This window comes from Heterocephalus glaber, unplaced genomic scaffold (assembly GCF_053883595.1).
Source record: "Heterocephalus glaber isolate CG9 unplaced genomic scaffold, H.glaber_assembly_v1.0 deba00000594, whole genome shotgun sequence".
Taxonomy (NCBI): domain Eukaryota; kingdom Metazoa; phylum Chordata; class Mammalia; order Rodentia; family Bathyergidae; genus Heterocephalus; species Heterocephalus glaber.
The window spans coordinates 13,603,780-13,628,569 of record NW_028258151.1 but is presented as its reverse complement, the minus strand read 5'-3'; the positions used below and the strand labels follow the sequence as shown (position 1 = coordinate 13,628,569).

The following is a 24,790-nucleotide window of genomic DNA, read 5'->3' as shown; positions in this document are numbered from 1 at the left end:
GGGTACCGAGATGTAGCTCAGTGTGAAAGCCCTGGGTTTAGTTCCCAGTACCACAACAAAAAAAGTAATCTGCTGTGAGGGACATGGGAGATGAGTTGGATTGGTGCCAGTTATGCACTCAAGGTTCGTGCTGATGGTACAGCCAGTCTGAAAGGACTGTGAGGGACTGGACTGGTCCCAGAATCTCATTCTCCTTGGGGTTTTCATACAGCTAACCAAGTACACCAACAACTTCCTCTTCCCTTATTCTTTTTTATTTTGGGGGGTTTTTTTGTACCAGGATCAAACTCAGGACCTTGTGCTTTTGAGGCAGGCGGTGGAACCACTGAGCTAGATCCCCAGCCCCTTTTTTGGTTTTTTGAGACAGGGTTTCACTCTGTAATTCAGGTTGGCCTTGAATTCACTACGTAGTCCAAGTTGGCCTTGTACTTGCTTCGATGCTCCTGCTTCAGTTTCCCAAATGCTGGGATTACAGGCATGCACTGCCATATCCAGCCCCTTATTTTAATTTTTTTTTTCTGGTGCCAGGGATCAAACTCAGGACCTTGTACTTGGCAGGCAGGTGCAGTGTCACTGAGCTGCATCCCTGGCCCAACCCCTTATTTTTATTAAGCTACTATAGAAGTTACTAGTCTCTGTTACTCTACATCATTCCTAATCATCAGTCAAGTTGTTCCCTCGTTCCCTCAAACAACAGGCTGACCTCCATTCTGATAATGAAGTAGAGCCCAGTTGGGCTAATTTTCTATCATGTGTTTATTTGCAGGAGAAAATGAAACTAATAGAGGTTAAAAACTGGGCTATTTCGAAAGATACAGGTTTTTTTGAGGGGTGGGGAAGGCAAGTACTGGGCATTGAATCCAGGGCCTTCACATGGAGCTATAGCCCCGATGCTTTTTAAAATTTTGAGGCAGGGCTTAAGTCACTAAATTGCCCAGGCTAGGCTCCAATTGTGATCCTCTTGCCTCAGCCTCCCAAAGTGCTGGGATTATAAGTACGTGCCGCCTTGCCCAGCTGAGATGTACATACATACATGCATACATTTCTTTTTTTTGAGACAGCGTCTTACTAGGTAGCCTAGGCTGGCCTCAAACTTGTAGCGATCCTTCCTATCTCAGCCTTGCAAGGACTTGGGATTTCAGGTGTGTGCCACCATGCCCAACTTGAAATAGCATTTTCAACTGGCTCTTTAAAATAACAATGTCCTGAATCTCCACTAGTCAAAATAATTTTTTTCTTGATTTTTTTTGAGACTGGGTCTCATTGTGTAGTTCAGGCTAGGCTTGAACTCACTACGTAGCGATCCTCTTGCCTCAGCCTCCCAAGTGCTGGGATTATAGGTGTGCACCACCATGCCTGGCTTCAAAATAATTTTTGTAAGCAAAAAGAATGATAAATACATTATCTTTTACAAATGCTAACACAAACTGTGAAACTGAAAGCTACTTAAACATTAGTTTTTGATCCCTGTATGTGTAATTTTTGCTAACAAGGATTAAAATAATTTTTAAAGCCATGACAGTTATCTTTTCAGCATTTTATACATTAAGTTTATTGTCTATGGGTTATATTGCTCACTATTTAGGACATCAACTTTTCCCTTTCTGTATGGAAAAATAGAGTGTTTTGATGTATTTTTAAAGATCTAATTACAATAAAATACAGTTATTTGTTCTACTTATACTATGATGGGGGGGGCATTTTTTGAGACAGGGTCTCACCATGTAGTTCAGACTAGCCTTGAACTCACTATGTAGCCTAGGATGGCCTCAAACTTATGGTGATCTTCCTGCCTCTGCCTCCCAAGTGCCGGGATTTTTTTCTTCCAGAGTAGAATAAATTTGCCCAAAGTACTAAATTTCTCATGAGGGGAAGAAAAAAACCCTTAAAATATAAGTTCCAAGTGTCAACAACAATGGAACTCTTTTTATTTGAGTTTTTAACAGTTCACAAAATTTCTGTTTTTTAAATGTATATAGGTTAATTTCAAAAGTCATGATTTGATCCATGAGTTATCCAAATGCACACAACTAGGGACACTGTGAAACGTAGAGGCTCTAAAAGTTATCAGTCTGAATTAAAATTAACAAATTGTCTATCATGTTTCCTAAGAAGCAGATTATACCAGACAAACATTTCACTATTTACCCCATTAAAATTTATTTTAATACCCATTTTATTCTTATAAAGTCAAAGTGTTTCTAACAAACCAGCATCCAAACTTTACAGCTAGAGAATGTAGCTATTAAAATTTAGCTCAGTGGTGCCATGCCTGCCTGGCAAGCACAAGGTCCTGAGTTTGATTCCTGGTACCAAAAAAAAAAAAAAAGACCTAGGGCTGGGGATTTAGCTCAGTGGTGCCGCCGCCTGCCTCACGAGTGCAAGGTCCCGAGTTCGATTCTCAGTACCAAAAAAAAAAAAAAAGATCTATATGTAGGATCTAGCACAAGAACAGAAATGGAGTAGTACTTTATTATTAGCATAAACAAATGAAGCATACTGTACTCTCTCTCTCTCTCACGTATTCTTGGCAGTGACTACCCTGAGTTCTTCCTCATTGGTTGACCAAAAAAAAAAAAAAGGAAAAGAAAAAAGCCACAGCTTCATCTCCAGGACAAGAAATCTTAATCGCCAAAAGTCGATTTTATCTATTCAATGTTTTAGACAATTTGGAAGTACTTTGGCTTTTGGGACAAATCTGACATTACAATACGTGCTCTAGCTGGGAAGCTATTTTTGTAGGTCAATGGAAGCACACTTTTATAGTTTTTCCAAAGCCATTACCTCTCTAAACCAGTTATGTAAGTGCACAGAAATTAAATGCATTCTGGGGTTGGGGTGTTTTCTGAGCCACAATTCTATAAGCTCCAAATTCTGCAGGCACGTTTTTTAATTTTGAAGAAATGTCCAAAACTACATTTAATCCTTATGATTTGTTAAATGTTCTGCCCAGCCTCATTCTATTTTTTTTTTCATTCTATTTTATTAACCTTTATAAGAACACACTGACAGCTGCTGAACAGAAAGAACTGGCTTGTAATTAGTTTTTATTTTAAGGGATGTAAGGGCGTATACTATGGAAGAATTGTGCCTCATATCCCCAGTTACAGCCTCTTTCTCAACATTTTTCTTTTATTAATACATAAAAAAAGTTACAAACTTGCCTTTTGAGGTCGAAAATAGAGATACAGGCTGAGAGGAAGAGGAAGAAACAAAGGAATCTGAAAGAAAATATACAGCATAAGAATTTCACAACCTCTCACAGGACTTTTAATTTCAACTTTCTTTCTTTCCAGGACAGGAGAAGGAGGCAAGCATCATAATTTCTTTCGATTTAGAAAGGAGGAAACCCCAAATCTTTATTTCTGGCTAATGTTTTCACTCACCTGCCTGTAAAACTTCATTTCCAAGATGGCTTAAAAGTTAAACATTTCAACCTTTATTAGATAAACATTATCAAGGAACCTCTAGCATTTCAAAACAAATACAATCTCAATAGATAATACTCTTCTGCTGTTTTTCATGGGAAAGGGAAAGTAGGTATGATCACTTTTTTTTTTTGGTACTGGGGATCGAACCCGGGTCCTTCCACTTGCGAGGCAGGCAGTGGAACCACTGAGCTAAATCCCTGGCCCAGTATGATTACTAATTTATATTATTTTTAATCATGTCCAATTGCATTTTGAAGCACTAGCCACTAATACGAGCATTAAAAAAATCTAATTGGCAAATATGCAATACACAACATTGACCCTCAAGACTTAAAAACAAAAATCACAATCCACTAGGAAAACAGAGCAAAATGAGAAATCATCCATCTTCTAAAATTATATTCCGGGCCAGGGATTTAGCTCAGGGGTTCTGATGCCTGCCTCGCAAGCGTAAGGTCCTGAGTTCGATCCCCGGTATCCAAAAATTAATAAATAAATAAATAAATAAATAAATAAAATTATATTCCTTTAATTTGGCAACATATTAAAATTCAAAATGCTCATATCTAGGATGGATATGTGGCCCACCAGTAGACCACTTGCAGTTTTGGTCTTTTAGTACTGAAAAAGCAAAAACACTGGCCTTTACAGGAAATAAAAATATGAAGTCAATCATTCACATATATATGAGAATGTTCATAAGAGCACTGGTTCTAAATGCTAGAAATAATCTATATGATCACCAATGGAAAAACTAGTTTAAAAGTTACATCCAAACAGTGAAATAAACTAGGCATGGTGGCACAGGCTTGTAACCTCGGAGGATTGCTGCGAATTCAAGGCCAGTGTGGGCTACATAGTGAGTTCAAGGCCAGTCTGTACTACAAAGCAAGACCCTGTTGTAAAAAACAAAAAATGGGGTCAGGGATTAGCTCAGTGATTCCGTTGCTTACCTTGAAAGTGCAAGGTTCTGAGTTCAATCCCCAGTACCAAAAACAAAAGCAAAAACAAAACAAAACAAAAACATCAAAAAATAAACATTTAGGGCTGGGGATTTAGCTCAGTGGTTTTGCCACCTGCTGCTCAAGTGCAAGGACCCGAGTTTGATCCCCGGTACCCCCCCCAAAAATAAAATTAAATATTTGCTGCCATAAAAATAAAAAGAGATACAAAGCTGGGCATGGTGGTATACATCTATAGTCCTAGCATACTGGGAGGCTGAGGAAGGAAAATCACTTGAGTTCATGAGTTTAAGACCAATCTGTGCAACATATAAGCAAGATCTCATCTCAGAAATAGAATGACAGCTGGGTGTGATGGCAAAGGCCTGTAATCCTAGCACTCTGGAAGGGTAAGGCAGGAAGACTATGAGTTTGAGACAAGCGTGGGCAATTTAGGGAGACCCTATCTCTTTTTTTTTTCTCCTTCAGTACCTGGAATCAAATTCAGGACCTTGTGTTTGCAAGGCAGGCACAGTGCCACTGAGCTAAATTCCCAGCCCAAGAAGACCTTTTCTCAAAATAAAAATGGGCTCTGTATATAAAAATTTAGAAGCAATATGCTGGGGTTCATGCAGAAGCCTTGGTTCAACCACCAGGGTGGCAGGGGGGAAGACTCAACAAATGGGATTACATCAAATTAAAAAGCCTCTGCATACGGGCCCGGGGGTTTAGCTCAGTGGTTCTGCCGCCTGCTTCACAAGCACAAGGTCCTGAGTTCGATTCCTAGTACCAAAAAAAAAAAGCCTCTGCATAGGGCTGGGCATTTAGCTCAGTGGTGCTGCACCTGCCTGGCAAGTGCAAGATCCTGAGTCTGATCTCCAGTACCAAAAACAAAACAAAACAAAAAAACCCTCTGTACAGCAAAGGAAATAATGGAAGCTCAAGGACCCAAGTTTGATCCCAGTTGCCAAAAAAAAAAAAAAAAGGAAACAATGGAGACAGCCCACAGAATGGGAGAAAACCTTTGTCAGTTACTATTCCAACAGAGGATTAACATCCAGAATATATAAAGAATTTTTAAAAATCCAATTAATAAATGGGCAAATGAACCAGACACTTCTCTAAAGTAGTACACATGGTCCATTACTACACAAAAAAATGTTAACATCTTCAGCTATTAGGAAAACACAAATCAAAACTACACTTGTTTTTGGAAATAAGTAACAACCTGGAAACAAACCAATAAGCACCTAAGGGTTAAAGACCATTTTATATGGCACAGAGTATGACAACCAACACACAGAAGCAGGGAATATGAAGGCATGAACGCTACAGAGGCTTCATAAATGTATAGTCACAACCTAACTATAAGAGGCTATAAAATTTAGCTTTTTTCAGAACTAGACTGTGTAGTAACTGGATATTAGTCTTTACTAACGTAATCATTACTAAAGCAGGAGATTCTTCTAGTGTAAGTCAAAATGGTGTTCATGACCAAGATATCTGCTATTGTTACAACATAAGAGTCAGAGCTTTTGTTGTACTACTTATCTGAAATTAACATATATATGCAATTTAAGAAGAAAAGTAGAACTCTTAATAGAAAATAAAATTAGCAAGTCTGACAGAAAGAAACAAAATGGATTGTATAAATGGGAAATGGTATTCTAATACTTTATCTTTTGACACCAGGAATCAAACCCAGGGGTACTCTACCACTGAGTTATATCCTTAGCCCTTTTTATTTTTTATATTGGAACAAGCTCTTGCTTTTTTCCCAGGGTGTCCTTGAACTTGCAATTCTATCTTGGCCCAAGTAGCTGGGATTAAAAGCATGTGCCACCCTGCCTGGCCAGTCCTTATTTTTTAATGGTGCTAGGGATAAACCTAGGCCTTTAAACATACGCTCTGACACTGAGCTACAACTGCAACCCTTTACCCTATCCTGCATGATAGCCCCATTTACATCTAGGAATGTCTTCTCCCTTTCCCAATATGTTCAAGATGTACAAAATAAAAATCTCCTATTTTGTTAAGAATGTGATAGAAATTAAACTTATTGGGTTTTGGGGTTTTTTTTTTTGTACCGGGAATCAAACTCAGGACCTTGCACTTGGGAGGCTGGTGGTGGAACCACTGAGCTAAATCCCTGGCCCCTTATTTTTAACATTTTAAAATCCTAACCTATCACCTATTATCATGTCTTTAGTGGAGGTGAGTCTCTTCCTGGTATGTGAGAATGAAGCATTCAAATCACGAAATGGAAGCTGGGCATGGTGGTTATGTCTGCAATCCCAGCTATTATGGGAGTCAGGCAGAAGTGCAAGTTTGAGGTCAATGAACAAAATTACAAAAAGTCAGCAAAGAGACTGGATGCAGCTTGGTGGTAGAGTGTATGCTTCACATGCTTGGGTTCAATCCCCAACCCTCACCCCGAAAGGTTCAGGAGAACTACTTACAGTGTAAGTAATCAACCTTAAACAGAGATATTTATTACCACAACAGTTTTATGGACTTACATGAAAAACATCTCCTCAGGACCTAAATGGATACATCAGTTTCTATAGAGGTCTTAAGGAAATTGTGAATTATAAGCTCTCTGTAAAGTTTATAGTTTTTTCCAAAACCAAATGTTCTTATCCTGAGTTTATGAATGGATTTTACAGCAGTTCATGAACACCATGAAAGTTTATGCAATATTTTGTTTATATGTGTATTTTTCTAGGAAAAGTTTTTCCATTAATTCATTCATTCCATAAATATTTATTGAACACCTACTGTGAATCAAGAACTTACTTTAAATGCTGAACAAAGCCAGTAAGGTCTTTTCTCTCCTTTACTCAAAAGTGTTTGAGGGCTTACTTTGCACTGGATACTGTTCAGAAGTGAATAAAACAGCAACATTTGCCACTCTGATAGAACTTATAGTCTATTTCAAAAGACTGGCAATAAATAAGTCAAATACAGTAAGACACATTTCGATAAACGGTAAGAAAAGTAGAAGAGGTCTCTTAAGTTATTTGTTTCCTCTGCAATTTAAATAGAGTGGCCAAGCACAGATCTAGAAGAGGTTAAGGGGATAAACTGTGTAGACAGACAGGTATAGGTTTCTTAGTCTGTTTTAGCTCCTGTAACAAAATACCATATATTGGGTGGCTTATAAACAACAAAATCTGCCAGGCACACCTGAAAATCCCAGCTATTTAGGAGGCTGAGGCAGGGAGATTGCAAGTTCAAGGCCATTCTGGGCAACATAATGAGACCCTGTCTCAAAATAAAAAGAAAAAAAGATTAGGGATGTAGTTTAGGAGTACAATGCTGCTGGGTTCAATCCCCAATATTACATAAAACAAAACAACAATGACAACAGCAACAGCAAAAAGAGAACTATTTCTCACAGATCTGGAGGCTGGGAAACCAAAGATCAAGTTGCAAGGCAGACAGATTCAGTGTCTGGTAAAAATCTCTTCCTGGTTCATAAAACAGTGCTGTCTAGCTATGTTCTTTCATGGTAGAAGAGGTGAACTAGCTCTCTGGGGTCTCTATTACAAGACACTAATCCAAACCATGAGGGCTCCTTTGTCAAAACATAGTTATTTCCCAAAGGCTTCACCTCTTAATAACATCACCTAGGGCCGAGGATTTAGCTCAGTGGCGTCATGCCTGCCTCGGTAGCACAAGGTCCTGAGTTCGATCTCTGTTACCACACACACACACACAAAAGGGTGAATAACATCATTCGGAGGTTAGGTTTTAAAATATGAATTTTGCGGAGACATATACCTTTAGTCCATTGGAATGGGGGAGGGCTGGGGATTTAGCTCAGTGGCACCACGCCTACCTCACAAGTGCAAGGTCCTGAGTTCAATCCCCAGTACTGGGGAAAAAAAATCCACTGGAATGGGGGAGGAGCATTCCAACCAAAGTAAACAGCAAATAAGATGCAGAGGTGGTAGTGGGATGTATCTAGTATGAAAACAAAAAAGAAGCCAATGTAGGTGAGGCCAGGTGAGCAAGGGGTGATTGGGGCCAGGTATTACAGAGCATGATAAGCCCTATAAGGATTTTGGGATTTACTTTGAGTTCGCAGGAAGCCACTGGAGCATTCTGTGACATGATCTGACTTATAGTTTTACAGGCTTACACCAGCCACTATGTGGAGAATAGATCAAAGAGAAGCAGAAAAGAAAGTATGAAGACCAGTTAGGAGGCAACCACAGTTACTCAGGGAGGGAAGCTGTGATAACCTGGACTACAGTGGTAGCCTTGCAGGGTGAAAGAATTGGTCAGACTTGGACTTTTTTTTTAATGGTAGAATCAACAGTTTGGTGATGGTTTTATAAGGGAGTCAGAGGAGTCATGGATGACTACAAGCTTTCTGGTTTGGGCAAAAGATGGACAGGGAAGAATGGCTATTTATTGAGATGGAAAAGACAGTGAGAAGAACAGATTTACAAAGATCAGGAATTTGGGTTGAGATACACTAACTTCAAGATTCCTATTAGACATGGAGGCTGGGTGTGGTGTGTGCGGCTGTAATTCCAGCACTTGGAAAGCTGAGGCAGGAGGATCACTGCAAATTGGAGGCCAGCTTGGGCTATATAGTGAGTTCAAGGCCAGCCTGAACTACATAGCAAACCTCCCCCCACCAAAAAAAACCCCTCAGAAGTTGAAAATAAAGATTTGAAAGACATAAACAGATGGTATTTTCAGAGTGCTGGGATTAAAGTCATGCACCACCATGCCCAGTAACAAGTGGTACTTTAAACTACAAGATTGGATGTCATAATAGGGAAAAGTTATATGAAGTGAGTTCTAGAGCGGTTGGGAAGATACAAAAGAATTAGTAATTTAAAAAATCAAGAGTAGGGCCAGGGATTTAGCTCAGTGGCACCGTGCCTGCCTGGCAAGCTCAAGGTCCTGAGTTCTATCCCCGGTACTGGAAAAAAAAAAATCAAGAGTAAAGAAATCTACAGTCAGAAAGTAGATTAGTGACTGCCAAGGGAAGAAGGAAGAGAGGAATAGGGAGTGACTGCTAACAGGTATGACGAATGATGAAACTGTTCTAGAATTAAGTAGGCATGATAGTTGCACAACCTTGTGCACATACTAAAAACCACTTTTACATTATGAATCTTATGTTGTATAAATTATAACACAATTTTAAAGAAAAGAAGTAACAAAGGAGTCAGGTGTAGTGGCACACACCTGTATTCTCAACACCTGGAAGCTGAGGCAGGAGGATCACTTCAAGTTCAAAGGCAGCCTGGGCTGCATAGTGAGTTCAAGGCCACCTTGGACTACATAGCCAGACTCTGTCTCAAAAAAACAACAACAAAAAAAGTCTTATAGCAACACAAGAAGGAGCACCAGGAGCTCAGGCTCAGAGCAAGACACTTAGGATTAAGAAAATCACAAACAAGTTGGACATAAGGGAGTTGCCAGCTTTGATAATGCCAAGCTGAAGAAAACAGATACAAGAGAAGAACATGCTGCTGTCCAAGACACCACTGAGCAGGAAAAGCGGAGTGAGATTTTCTAAGAGCCTAGAGGATTCCTCACGCCAGTCATCTTCGAGACCTCCCTGTCATGACATGGAGGAAGAGCCACTTGCAGAAGGACATGAGCCACAAGTTGCACTGTGAACCCAAGCACTCTGTGCTGATGCCACTGGCCCATGGGGTCTCTGAGGAGGCCTCCACACTGGGCTGCCAAATTCTCCAGTTTGTCCTGATATATTATAGAAAATTATTTGGGTGACGAATAAAAATAAAACATACCTCATGGAAAAAAAAAAGGACTGAGAAGTGACCACAGGATTTAATAACAGAAAATAACTGTTGAACTTGACCAAAGGATTCTGTAGAGCAGTGGAACAAAAAGGAACCTGGCAGCCAGGTGTGGTAGCATACACCTGTAATCCTAGCGCTCTGGAGGCTGAGCCAGGAGGATTGTAAATTCAAGTCCAGATTTCTCTTGAAATAGAAAATTTAAAAAGGGCTAGGGCTGTAGTTCAGTGTTAAGGCCCTAGGTTCATCCCCAGTGCAAAAGCAGCACCTGGCTGGGGCCCATGGAACCCAAAATTAAGGTTTTTAAATTAAATTGATGAGTGTAATCAAAGGAGTGACTGGACCACTTTTTATCACAACAGTTGCTCCAAATTCTAAAGAAAAGCAATGCATGTATTTGAAAAAGAATTGAAATGAGCCTTCAAGATCTTGGTTCTAGTTCCATCTACTACTTCACAATGCACACTTTTGGGTATTTTTGCCTACTCTTTCTGGGTATGAGTCCTCATATAGAAAGTGGGGTTTACACTGCTACCTGACTCAGTGGTAAATATAATACAAGTCTTTCTTCAATTGAATATAGCTCCTAGTAGGATGATCTGTTTTTTATCTACCTTTTATCTCCCACAGTACCAAGTAAAGAGCTATAGTATACTGTTGCTGAATTAGGTTAATATATGGGCACAATTAGAACAGTAAATTTAAATCATAAAATAATACACAATGTTAAAATATCATAAAAATCAAGTATCTCATGCCGGGCGGGCGTGGTGGCACATGCCTATATTCTCAGCACTTGGGAGGCAGAGGCAGCAAGATCATTGTAGAGTTCGAGGCTAGCCTGGGCTACACAGTGAGTTCAAGGCCAGCCTGAACTACAAAGGGAGACCCTGTCTCAAAAACAAAAACAAGGCTGGAGATTTAGCTCAGTGGTTCTGCCAGCTGCCTCAAAAGCACAAGGTCCTGAGTTCATCCCCAGTACCAAAAACAAAAACAAACAAAAAATCAAGTATCTCAAGTTGGGTGTGGTGGTGCACACCTGTAATCCCAGCACTGAGGAAGCCAGTTTGAGGCCAGCCTGAGCTAAACAGCGAGACCCATCCCCAAACAAAACTTAACTTTTCTACTTCACATGTAAAATGAGGACAAAGTTCATTGCTGAAATGCACAGCACAAAAGGGGCCATGTATTAATTTTGCTTAATACAAGTTTTCTGGACTACCCTTCCATAATCCTGAAGGGAAAGGTGCCAATGAAGAATAGGTCAAAAAGTTCATATGTGCCCCTCCTGGTTACATGATGAAGATGCACTCTAAAAAAGTTAATAAAGTCAGTGGATTTGAGAAAATGGATAAATATATTTCTTTGAAATTTAAAGTACCACAAGATAGGCCATCTGCTGACAATTAACCTCCCTTACCATGTAAAATGGAAACACAAACCTTATACATTATTTAAAGAGCTTCTCTTCCTTTGAAGTTGCAATATCATACAGTAACAGGTCTTACCACAGATATGTGGTAAAAGACTTCAATGATGTAATCACAAGCAATACTGATTACAGCTAAACTTATTTAGTATATGTACCTTTCAAAACATCTACAATACACCTTATGATCCAAAATAACTAGTAGAGCTGTTATAAGCAAATACAGTACAAAATAAGTCAATTTTCTGCACAACTTCTGAATGAACTGATTATACCAGCAAAATATCAACGAGTAATTTTTATCTAAAGTGTTTTAATGCTGGGCATGGTGGCACACACCTATAATCCCAGCACTTGGGAGACTGGAGACTAAGGCAGGAGGATCGTTGTGAATTCGAGGCCAGCCTGGGTTACATGCTGAGTTCAAGACCAGCCTGAACTACATAGTGAGACCCTGTCTCAAAAAAAAGAAAAAAGAAAAAAATCAGAAAAAAGAAATCGTTTTTTAAAAAAAAGTTTTACTGCTGGGGCTTTAGCTTAGTGCTCCCCCTGCTTGCACGGAAAGCACAAGGACCAGAGTTCTATCCCCAGTACAAAAAAAAAGAAAAAAAGTTTGACTATGAAACTGATAAGCTTTTTCACAAGTCTGTAAACTTCTGTAAGCTAAAGTTACCATTAACAATAAAGCTGAACACAAGCCATAAACTAATACACACAATAAATATATATGCTAGGGCCGGGGATTTAGCTCAATGGTTTCGCCACCTGCTGCACAAGTGCAAGGACCCAAGTTCGATCCCTGGTACCAAAAATAATAATAATAATAAAATAAAAAATAAATAAATATATATGCTAAATCACTAACATTATAAAACTTTTCTGGAGTCAGTAAATTCTAGACTACAGCTAAAGAGAAGTGTTTTGTTTTGTTTTGTTTTGGTACCAGGGATTGAACTCGGGACCTTGCACTTTCGAGGCAGGCGCTGGAACCACTGAGCTAAATCCCCGGCCCGAGAAGTGTTTTTGTATAGAACTAACTGTTGGTTCAAACAAACTGAAAATCTTAACTTTTCTTTCATGACACGTCACCAATTCCTTCACCACCAAATTTCATTTTACAAGTGCTTGAAACATGCACTGGGTTAGATAGGTGCTATCAGAGGACTAATAATTTTTTCATATAATTCAATGAAAGCAATATTATTCAGTTTTCACACCATCTCTAAAATACTAAAAATAAAAACACTAATGATGCTCTTACTAGCCACTTCATCAACATCCCCGAGATGTCAATTTAGGGTTAACATGCACCTGTTAAGCACATGTAGGCTACTTGTTTAATCTGATCAGACTGGTTAAATTACTTGGGAACTCGACTCTAAAAGCAACAGCTTTGAACAAAATTTTATTGCTGATAAATAAAAGTCAATCAGTGAACATTTACAGACCATACTAACACAACCATTCTGTCTCTTGTATTCTTGCTTCCACACAGACAAGTTTTAATGTTTCATAACTACATTTATTATGGTTGGAATGCTGCAGAGGATGTTTAAACATATTGCGGTCATACCACACCAGTTAAGAAACATCTTGGCTCCTCCCCACCCCTTTCAACAAATCACCCAAGTGGAACGAGGTGGCAGCTCTATGACATTAATGTGAGGGGTCACAAAGTTAAGAGATTCAGGGCTGGGGATTTAGCTCAGTGGCACCACGCCTGCCTCGAAAGCTCAAGGTCCTGAGTTCAATCCCTGGCACACACACACAAAAAAGAAGTGGAAGAGATTTACTTGTGGGATTTAAAAAAAGTGTAAGAATCTTCTATTTTAAGAAAGATTGTAATTTCTCACTTGTAATTCAACTGCTATTTTTTTATGTGCAAAAAATCTGTACCTTGCAAATGTATCAAACACTAGACGTTTTTTTTCGTTTATTTCTTTTTTGGCATTGGGAATGACAAGACTACCACAGAGCTACACCCCCGCCTAGGCATTGTTATTTAATAAGTTAGAACTTAAGGACACAAAGCAAATGTGTCTAGGTCATGTGATCTCTATTTCTTCCCTCATGTTAAAGGTACTATTTTTTACTAAGCACTTACTATGGGCAAAAGTCCCTTACATGTCTTTAATTTTCATACCAAATATTATCCCTATTAGATACTAGAATCACCATTCTACATTTAAGAAAATGAGGCTTGAGGGTCGGGGATTTAGCTCAGTGGTTTCACTGCCTGCTAAGCAGGCCCAAGGACCCGAGTTTGATCCCCGGTACCAAAAAAAAAAATGAGGCTCAGGATTTACACAAGGTCATACAATTAAAGACAAAACCAGGACTGAAGGGGAAAAAACACAACTGAAATATAGGTGTCTCTGGGGCTTATAATGTGTTTATCACCATATAACACAGTCACTGCTAATCTGACATGAATATAATACACAGACGATGTCAGCGTTGAATAGGTGGTCAGATTCCTTTTAATTTAAGGTTAAGACTGAAAATACAAATTACATAGTTACAATTGATTGGCTATTAGAACAAAGTGTAAAAATGGTGCCATAAAAAGAATGCAGAACTAAATTTAAAGAATGAAGGGAAATATTTCAAACAAAACCTTTTTTCCCTCAAATTGTCTGAACTATTTTGCTTTGAGGTAACTTCCATGAACAGATAAATGAAACATAGCTTTATTCTGGCATCATGATAAAGAGCAGTCTCTAACAAGTTAAAGAATTTCAATGTGCTGGGTGTGTAGCTCAGTGGCAGAGCACTTCCCTTGCATCCATAAGGCCCTGGTTTGATCCCCCCTAGCACCAGGGGGGATAAAAAAAAGAATTCCAATGTTATACAAACAGTAAACTATTAAAACACTTTTAAAGTTTAGACAATAGACATGTATCTAGACTTGACATCTACAAAGGGCAACTTCTTTTCTGAAAAAGAACCTCAAATTGTGACCTTTGAAGACTGGCTCCTAAAGGCAGATATCTGGAAAGCCATGTGGGTCCCTATCTCCTTCCCTAAGCATACTACACTGCTGACTACAGTGGACCAGAGCGTGCCATCATTCGTTTTCTACTTGTGTGTAGAAACAAGTATTTCTAAAATTACTGCATGGGTCAGTCAAGACAAAATTGTTTTCTGTGGGTCACCCAAAGGTGATCACTTACTAAAGCCAAGAAGAGCTTTAGTGAAAGAACATGAAGATGAAGGCTGAAAGCAGCACCTGCGGATTTTTTTTTAAACAGTCAAGGTATATTTTTTCAGCAATTATCTTAACTAAGTTAAATTTTGGAATAACAAACTTTATCTTATTTTCATGGTGCCAAAGCCTGAGACACTTCCTCTGTGAGATGGAGATGCCACTTTGCAACAGGAAGGATTTTTGCAATAAAATGGTGACTTCAGGTGCACTTTCATATTCAAGAAATGAGCTGATAAATGAGGATCTTGCAGTATTAGCCCCATCAAAATTGTATTAATATTTTAGATAATATTAATACACTAACAATAGATTAGAGTTTAAAATAGAGTATCTATTTAGTACACTTCTCAGGTGTTCCTGTCCAGCTTGTAAATTTGACAATTCAACAAAAATTTATCAAGTACTACTATACGTATATCAGACACTGTTCTAAGTGCCAATAGTGACAAAGTGCCTACAGTCGGCCTAATATAAATTCCATAATAAAACTGTATTAAGAAATAAGTAAATATTAAGGGGCTTAGTAGTACTAGGAAAGTTCAATGCAAATCCATGTATTCAGAATATCCCTTCAGAATATAAATTCCACTAGCTTCAGCAAAATGCCTAATTTCAATATCTTTTCCATTACCATGAAGGCAGTAAAAAATAGGCAAGGTAAAGGCAACAGTAAATAAAAATTGTGATAAGGGTAAATAATATCAGAAATACAAGGTAAACAGAAGTACTGTTTATGTTATATAATTTATGTACTGACAATTTAGTGTCCTCTTGGTGGTGGCGGTGGTGTTTGTGTCTGTGAACAACATACTTATTTCACTGGCCCACTAAGGGAGCCAAGTGTTTCCTAACAGTGCATTAAAGGAGTAAAAATGTTGATTGTTGAATGATTCCACCATTTGTTTATAAATGACAGGACTAAATTTCAATTGCCTGCCTGGTAACCAGAATGACTCAATACTTAACATTCATCTTGAGCACAAATGGCCAATTCCTAAATTTTAGGCTGAATCAAAAACTGAAAATCAAGACTAATCAAAAGGTATGTGAAAAAAAGCGTCAACCAAACACTAAGCAGGGACAAGTGATTAAAACCAAAAGACCAAATTGCTAAGTTATAGAGAAGCTGCTGTTCATTTGGACATCAGCCCAGAACACAAAATTGGAAGAGAAACTCGGTGGTTTAAGGGGATCCAGGTTCTAAATCTGCTGCCTCATTCCTTTCTCTGCAGAAGCTTCCTCTGACAGTATTGGTATGAAAACGGCTATAACCACGTTGGAAAAATCCAACAGGCCACCAAAGCTCTTAGACAGGTGGATATTCATTGTTAGAAAAAGAGAGTATTATTAGAAAATATTATGTTCTTTAGAAAGATCAACTCAAGAATCTGGCAAAGGAGCCAATGAAGCATTTTTAAGACCTCTCAAAATTCGTCCTTTAACGAAATGTAGTTTTTTTCTTTCAAAGACTCAGTAAGAACGACCACCTACTGGTGGTGCGTATTTTTCTCAGGAAGGCATCTGCACTGCAGATCTCTGCTCGAGGGGAGCTTGCCAGGCAGCTCCCACCTGCAAGCAGGCGCACATACAATGAAAACTAACGAAGGCCTGCAGCTTCCCTCTGAGTCTTTCAGACACGGGAGAAGGGGGTTCAACCAGCCCTGGCTTTGTCTGAATTTTCCCCTCCCCCTTTCTGCAGTAAACACCCACTTTCATTATACTGCGATCAATAACAGCCCACAGAAAACATGAAATCAAAACGTGTTGATGGCTTGGCACGACTTTACCTTTTAAAATATAAGCGACTGACTGCGTGTCCCCAGCCCCATGCCGTGCCCATAAAGAGCTCGCTGTATTGTAAATGCAGCCACCCAAGGATCCATCTTGGACCATCAGCAGCTCCCTCCCAAATCTTCCCTGAGCTATTCTCATCACGTCTCCTCTACCTCGAAGCCTCAGAAAAACCGGGCATTCAGAGACTAACGTACTAACAGTACGAAAACAGTACAGAAAGGAGCTACAATGCTTTAACTTTCTCATTCTCCTCACGGGCAAACAAAAATAATTTTTGGAGGAGTATTAGGCATGTCTGATTATGTCAACACCTGTCTGCAAACCTACAACGCAACCCTTTCACCACTCTCCCCTCCAAATCGTAACGAATCCTTTCCATGACCCACCTCCCCCAATGCTCTAAACCTCGCCAATCTTTTACTAAATAATTTCACCCCGGTTCCGCGGAGGGCTCTCTGGTCTCCCCGAATCCAATTCATTCCACCCTCCCCAGGCTGCGTTTCCCCTACCAACAAGAGCTCCGTGTACAGCCCTCCCCGCCCCCAACCTCTTTTCTTTACACCCCGCTATTTCCTCACGGCTGGCACGACCTTTCGCTCCCCTCCCCCTTTCCCCACTTTCCAAACGTCCGTCCCCAGGGGCTGACGCCCTCCCCGTGGCTCCCTCAGCCCCGGCCCCAGTTCCCCGCGCCTTCCCTCCCTGAGGCGGGGGGCTCTGGCGCTCCTCACCGGCACAGGAGGAGCTGCAGCTCTTCGACCCAAGGGCAGGGCAGGCTCCCGGGCTCCCGCCGCCGCCGGGCGCGGACGGCTCGGCCCCGGAGGACGACGAGGAGACAGACGGGGACTGAGTGGCTCCTGACAAATCCGCCATGGCTGCACAAGCAAGGGAGGGAGAAGGGTGAAGAGAGACTCGGGGCGGGAGAGAGGGAGGAGAAACAATAATCGGTCAAGTGGCTTTCTAAAACCCCTTCACTACGCCTGCTCAGAGAACAGACTCCAACAGACTGACTCAGCCGAGCGCAATGAGCGAAGGAGTAAGAATGCGCATGCGCACAAAGGACCCTAGAGCGGTCGGCTGGGGTGGGCGGAGGCGCACAGCCACGCAGTGCGCAAGCGCAAAAACTATATCTCAGCTCTCCTGCAGGAAAGGAGGGCCAAAACCCGCCTCACTCTGCGCCTCGAGCTGCCGGAGTGGGGCACGCTCCTTGGGGAACCAGGCGCAAGGGGCGTGGCCAAGCACCAAGTCCCGCCCACCACTGCGGTTGAAAGCCGAAGTCGTGGGCTGTGGCGATTTATTTTCTCCGTAAGTCTCTTTGTGAGTGTTTTCGAGGCGGCAGATTATATATTTCAACGATGGAAGTTTCTTTGTGCTTCCATTAGGTAGAAATGATCTCCATAAATTCCAGAGCCGACATCTTTTGACTGATACCCTCTCGCTGAGACTCCAGTGTAAAGTGAAAGAAAGCTACAGAGTAGAGTAAGGCCCTGCAGACAAGATACTTTATGAATTTTTTGGGATGTGTCGTAATATCTCCTCATCACGAGGCTGAATGGCACAGTCTCGAGTTTGGTAGGTGGAGAAAGAAGCAGTACAGAATGAAAAGCCATTACTCATTCCAGTCACGTTGCAGTGCAGTCTCAAACCCTGCTGGGTATTGTTGCTGTTCCCAAAGAGGGGTCCACCTTGGGTCTTAAGGTTGTCTTTTCCTTTGGCTAGGCTCTGAGATAGAGAAAACATTCAGGGAGGGGGAGCAACCCTGAGCTATTGAAAGAAAAGCCAGGAATTAACATCCGGCTGTGATTCTAGGGGCGGTGGGGTGAAAACATGGGTTATTAAAAACCCAGAATAAGGCACAAATACATAACATTGAATTTTATTCCTTAGCAGAAAATGTTTGAAACCAGTCATCTAGCTTATATTGGTTTTTGTTCATTTTTTGCTTCTCCTGGGTTGGCTTGCCAAAATTCAAAACCTTCTCCCTACATCTGGTCAAAAAATTTGAAAGGTGCATAATCCTTTTAAAAGGGGGATAGTATTCTGGAAATAATAAAAATTAAGTCTGTCGGCTTTGTCATTGCTAAAGCAGCAATCGAAGGTTGCAATTGAAGGTTCAGCAAATCCTGTAAGTTGTAACCTCAGAAAGGAGGAGGTAACCAATTAGGTTGCGGAAGAGGGGAAAAGCAGTCTGACCAGTGAAAATCTTCTAGAACAGGCTTCGGACTACATCTGCCCTTGGCAGTTTCTAAGGTCAAGTGAAGCCCAGACAGGGAGGAGAGGAGGGAGAAAGAAAGGGAAAAACACAACAACATCCCCTCAACAGGGAGAAGGAGAGGAGGGAGAAAGAAAGGGGAAAACACAGCAACATCCTGGCCCTTGCTCTGAAAGAAGGACAGAAGAACATTTTCTTAAAATAACTTTATGGCAAATATCTTATTCTGGCACTTCCAGTATCAGTTGTAGTGCAGCACACTCTCCATAAGGTGGTGAGAGGAAATAGAAGCCAGTGTGATAACCAAGCCAATTATCTACCTTTTCTGAGAAATCCATAATATTTTAAAATATATTATTAAATGCTGGAAAGAAAATGAAAGATGCCAGTACCTAAGCCTGACAGCACTTGCTGGAAGCTGGAGATCTGGGCTGAAAAAGGAAGCCTAGTTCTGTTATTCCTTTGTGCTGTTCTCTTGTTTGTTGTGCCAATTTGCCCAAGTCTGATTCTTCCTCAGGATGTTTGTGTATTTGTGTATAGGATTTGTTCTAGGAATGTTTATGGATCATATTGTTATGTATATGACACTATTTTGGGAAATTTTGAGGGACACAAAATATATACTGTTTGCCCTGTGTTCAGTGAACTTATAAACTAGCTTGGGTGAACATAAACTCACATAAAATTAAGTTACATAGCAACCAAAACCTACCCTAAAGTACACAAAAGCCGAGAACTTTGGTTAGGTAGCAAGTAAATTGTATTAATTCAATAGAGAAGCCCAGTGTGGTAGCACACACCTGTAATCCCAGCACTGAGGAGCTGAGGCAGGAGGATTGTTGCAAGTTCAAGGCTGCATAGTGAATTCAAAACCAACCTGAACTACATAGTGAGACACCGTCTCAAAAAAAGAAATAAAATAGAGGTTTGGAGTATAGCTCAGCGGTAGAGCGCATAGCATGCCTAACATGCACAAGACCCTGGGTTCTATACCCAGCAACACACACACACACACACACACACACACACACACACACTACACAAATGCAAATCACAGAAGTTAACAGTGTCTTGGGAGATTTTATGAAGAAGCTCAGAGGAGTGTGTAGAGGAGTTTGGCATTGTAAGGATATCAACAGCAGAGAAGGATGATTTGCAGCAAACTTAGGAGTTGCTTTTGTGCATCTATACAAAAGAGGCACCCTTCTGGGCAAAAGTCACACAAAACACACTGCTCCCAGGCTGGCTAGCAGAAAATGGCCTAGACTTGATCTCCACTTAACCTGCCCTTCCTCGAGCTGCTATACTACAATGCACAGACTGCACAACCATACAGATTGGGGCCTGAAGTCTCAGAATGTGGTATTATGTAAGCTGGGTGACATGCACATCTGGGAGGCTGAGGCAAGAGGATCACAAGTTCAACCCCAAGGCCAGCCTGGGCAATTTAGCAAAACCCTGTCTCAAAAGAGGGAGAAGGGGCCTGAGGGTATAGTTTGGTGTTAGAGCCCCTCTACTGATACTGGGTTTAATCCCCAGGATGCGGGGGTGGGGGGGGTGGGGGGGTGTGGGGGGTGGGAGCTGAGTGTGGTGGCACATGCCTATAATCCTAGCATTTGGGCTGAGTCAGGAGGATTGCCAAGAGTTCAAATTCAGCCTGAACTACATAGTGAATTGTTCAAGGTCAGCCTAGATAGACTACAAAGCAAGACTCTGTTTAAAAAAAAAAAAAAGAAAAGAAAAAAAATTGTGATGTGTGTAAAATGTTTTTGGTGTTCATTAGTCTAAGTTGGATGGAGCCACGGGCTTGAAATGGGACAAGGGACTTTTGCTGTAATCCCTGGACTCTGGGAAGCTGAGACAGGAGGATCACAAGTTCAAGCCCAGCTTGGGCAATTTAGCAATTTAAGACCCATCTCAAAACAAAAAGTATAAAAGGGCTGGTGATGTAGCTCAGAGAGATGGTCTTGGGTTCAATTCTTAGTACCAAAGAGAAAAGACAGAGGAAAACAAAATAAAACAAAGAACCAAACCTTTGTCTTAAGGCTAATGGGGATTCAGTGAAATAGGGCACAGAATCACATAGATGAGATTAATAATTCTGAGTGTGTGTGGGGGCGGTACTGGGGATGCATCCTAGGGTCTTTGCACTGAGTTATATTCCCATCCCTTTTTTTTTTTTTTCAGACAGGGTTTTGCTGTGTAGTTCAGGCTGGCTTTGAACTTGAAGCAGTCTTCCTTGCTCAGCCTTCCAAGTGCTGGGATTATAGGTTTGCACCACCATGCCTGGCTTTAGATGAGATTTAAAAAGTACTCATTTGAGTATAGCCATTTTGCAGGAGTTCCACTGAAAACCTTTTCCTTTTTACGGTGCTAAGCATTGATCTCAGGGCCTCAAGTATGCTAAGCATGTGCTCTTCAACTGAGCTATACTCCCAGTCCTGCCCCACTTTTTTTTAAATTGAATTTTAGAAAAAAAATTTAAAACAATTTGAACTAACTCGGAGTGTAGTTCAGTGATAGAGTGCTTGGTTAGCATGTCCAAAGCCTTGGATTCAGTCCTCAGGACAAAAATAAAGAAATAAAATTACAAATAAAAATTTAAAATTTGAGTATGTTCAATATCATTCATATATACACATATATGTACATATATGTTCAAATATATATATACAGGGCAGGGGGTATTGATAGCTTGCTTAATATATTTAACACCCTGGGTTTGATCCCCAGCACCACAAAACAAAACAAGAAAAGATGTATCTGTAGTCATGAGTCACTTAACAACAGGGTTGCCTTGTGAGAAATGCATCCTTAGGCATTTCACCCTCATGGGGACATCTAGTGTGTCCTTTCATACACCTATGTAGTATATTCCTCTTGGCCTCTTGACACAAACAAGACATGCGTATACTGTTTTGCAGTAAACTTTTTGTGTAGTACAATAAATACATAAGCCAGTAACATAGTTTATTCTCATTATTGAGTATTATGTATTGCATATGCTTGAGTGTGCTATACTTTTTATTTTATTATGATTTTAGTATATATTATACAAAGTAAAGGATTTCATTCTATTTTCTATATTTATTTATTTATTTATTTATATTTCATTTATCTTTTTATTTTTGAGACACAGTCTCACCATAGTCCAGGCTGGCCTTGAACTACTATGTAGACCATGCTGGCCTCAAACTCATGGTGACCCTCCTGCCTCAGCCTTCCAAGTGCAGGGATTACAGGCATGTGCCACCATACCTAAGATTACAGAATTAGCTGGGGATTTAGCTCAGTGGTGCCACTGCCTGCCTCAAAGGCCCAAGGTCCTGAGTTCGATCCCAGTACCAAAAAAAAAAAAGATTACAGGCTTATCCACCATTTTAAACACAAATGATGGTATGCTATACACATTTGGGGGCACATTGCTTTTTTTCTTCTAGTGATCTCACTAGTGTCTTTTTGAAGCATTGGCTGGAATAGTAATAATGAAGCAGCTGATAAAACCTTAAGCTTGTACTATGTTACTGTGTTGACAGTCTAATATTCAACTTTTTTATTTGTTGTTTTTTGAGACAAGGTCTTGCTGTGTAGTTCAGGCTGGCCTCGAACTCATGACAATCCTCCCGCCTCAGCTTCTGACGTGCTGGGGTTATAGGGGTGTGCCACTATGGCTGCTGTGTTTTTCGGTTTGTTTTTTTTTTAAAGAGTTGGAGTCTTAGTATGTTGTCCAGGCTGGTTCTGAAATCCTGAGCTCTGGGGCTCCTCCTTCTTTAGCCACCCAAGTAGCTGGGTTACAGGTACACCCAGTGTGGAGTCTTTTTTTGGGGGGTGTTGGGGATCAAACTCAGGGCTGCATATGCTATAAACACTCAATGTTCTACCGAGCTACATTTCCCTACCCCAGGTATGGATATTTAAATTATGCCTAAAACTGTGTTCCAGGACAGCCCAAAGAGTGATATTTCCTTGGTTGTTTATCCCACAAGACTGCAAGCCTGAAGAGGATAGGAATGTGTTTTATGTAGCATTACTGCCTAGTACCATATGAGGAACCTAACAAATGCTCTAATTTTGGAAATCTTTGGAACCTGAGTCATAGTGGATGTCACTGCAGAAAACAAGTTTGTTATTTTGTTTTGTTTTTAAATGGTACTGAGGATTGAACCCAGGGCCTCTGCACTGAGCTACACCCTCACTGCCCTTTTTCCTTTTATTTTGAGACAAGGTCTTGCTAAGTCACTAAGTTTCCCAGACTGAGCTCAAATTTGTGATCCTCCTGCCTCAGCCTCCTACAGTAATTTTGCTTTTTTTGAGCTTCATAAAATACTCCAATATCTTAATTATGACTGTCTTATTTTTCCAAAATAAATATGCTGTAGGAGTATAGCTCAGTGATATAGCACTTGCCTCACCTGCTTGAGGTCCTGGGTTTCATCTGAAGCACTGCAAAAGAAAGCAAAACAAAAACAAAAAACTCTTGGGCTGGAGATTTAGCTCAGTGGTGCTGCCACCTGCCTCAAAAGCACAAGGTCCCAAGTTCAATCCCTGATACCAAAAAAAAAAAACCCCACAAAAAACAAAAGAAACCTATTAACAGAATGAATATGATGATTACTATGTTTTGAGCACTAACCATAATCAGTCATCATTGTCAACACTTATATCTCATTTAACTTACAATTCTGTAGGTATTGGAATTAGTTTGTAGATAATGAAATAGATTCAGACAGGTTAAATAATTCCCCCAAGGTTGCATAGCCAGAGGCAGTATCAGAGTCAAAATTAAAATCTAGGTCAGTCTGACCCCAAATCCACTGTCTTAATCATTCAAACATGAACACTTCTAGAAGCTAATTCTAGAAAACCACAAGGAAAGCTCAACCTCTGGTCATATCATGTGACTCAATTCAGAGGTGACCTAAAATGGACTGTAATTAGTATCATCAATATTTAACATTTTTTTTTTTTGGTACTGGGGATTAAACTCGGGTCCTTGTGCTTGCCCAGCAGGCAGTGAAACCACTGAGCTAAATCCCCAGCCCAATATTTAACATTTTGAATGTCCATTGTTCTGATGATCCTGGATATTTGAGGAAACAATAATATGTTTCTTATTTATACAGGTCGCTTTCTAGGCTGTGACTAATCCTAAAATCCCCCTATACTTTGTATAGTTTGGTTCAAATGCCAAAAACTTCAAAATATGAGGAAGTGGGGCTGGGGATTTACCTCAGTGGCACCATGCCTGCCTTGCAAGCCCAAGGCTCTGAGTTCCATCCCTGGTATCACAAAAAAAAAAAAAAAAAAAAAAAAAAAGTATGAGGAAGGCTGATGATGTGCTGACAGTGACCTTGTTGATGTAATAGTGAGATAGATATAATACCAGCATTTGCTATTAACTTCCTGACAGAAGGGATTTTAGTGCATCTTCATTACGAGCTCTTAAAATAGAACAGTATATCCTGTTCCATAGTAAAAGTTTGGGGGCTGGGGATTTAGCTCAGTGGTTCCACTGCCTGCCTCAAAGGCGCAAGGTCCCAAGTTCAATCTCCAGTACCAATAATAATAATAATAAAAAAGATACACATAGTGAAAGTTTGGTATTTAATATTAAACGAGTGAAACCAGACGTGATGGTAAGGTAATTCCAGCACTCTGAAGGTTCTCAGCACAAGTTCAAGGCCAGCTTGGGTTATGTAGCTCTCCCCGTCTCAAAAAACAAACAGAAACAAACTGCCCCTCAAATATTAAAGGAATCAGAAAGTATCTAGTTGCTGTTGGCACTGTTTGAGGTACTGGGATTTAGCTGTTTATTCAAAACAAAAATTCTTCTACAGTTTGAATTTACATTCTAGTGGGAAGAAATAAAACAAAAAGTAACACGTAAGTCAGATGGAGAAACTAGTGCAAGGAAGGGAAATGGAGAATGTATGTGCAATTTAAAAATTTTGCAGTGTGTTACAGTTGTGACAAGTCACCAGCCTTTGGC

General features: G+C 40.3%; 1 protein-coding gene across 3 annotated transcripts in view; it reads right to left on the bottom strand.

The window, feature by feature from the left end:
• Rtn3 (reticulon 3) overlaps window positions 1-17,597 on the bottom strand; it is a 60,099-nt gene extending 42,502 nt beyond the window's left edge. For all 3 annotated transcript variants that reach the window (XM_004852568.4, XM_021264702.2, XM_087205197.1), the window contains exons 1-2: window positions 17,321-17,597; window positions 3,165-3,221 (exon numbers count right to left, since the gene is read on the bottom strand). In XM_004852568.4, coding sequence (XP_004852625.1) covers window positions 3,165-3,221; window positions 17,321-17,462 — 199 coding nt within the window. In that variant the 5' untranslated portion in view covers window positions 17,463-17,597. The remainder of the gene's footprint in view (window positions 1-3,164; window positions 3,222-17,320) is intronic.
• Between the last annotated feature and the right edge of the window lie 7,193 nt (window positions 17,598-24,790).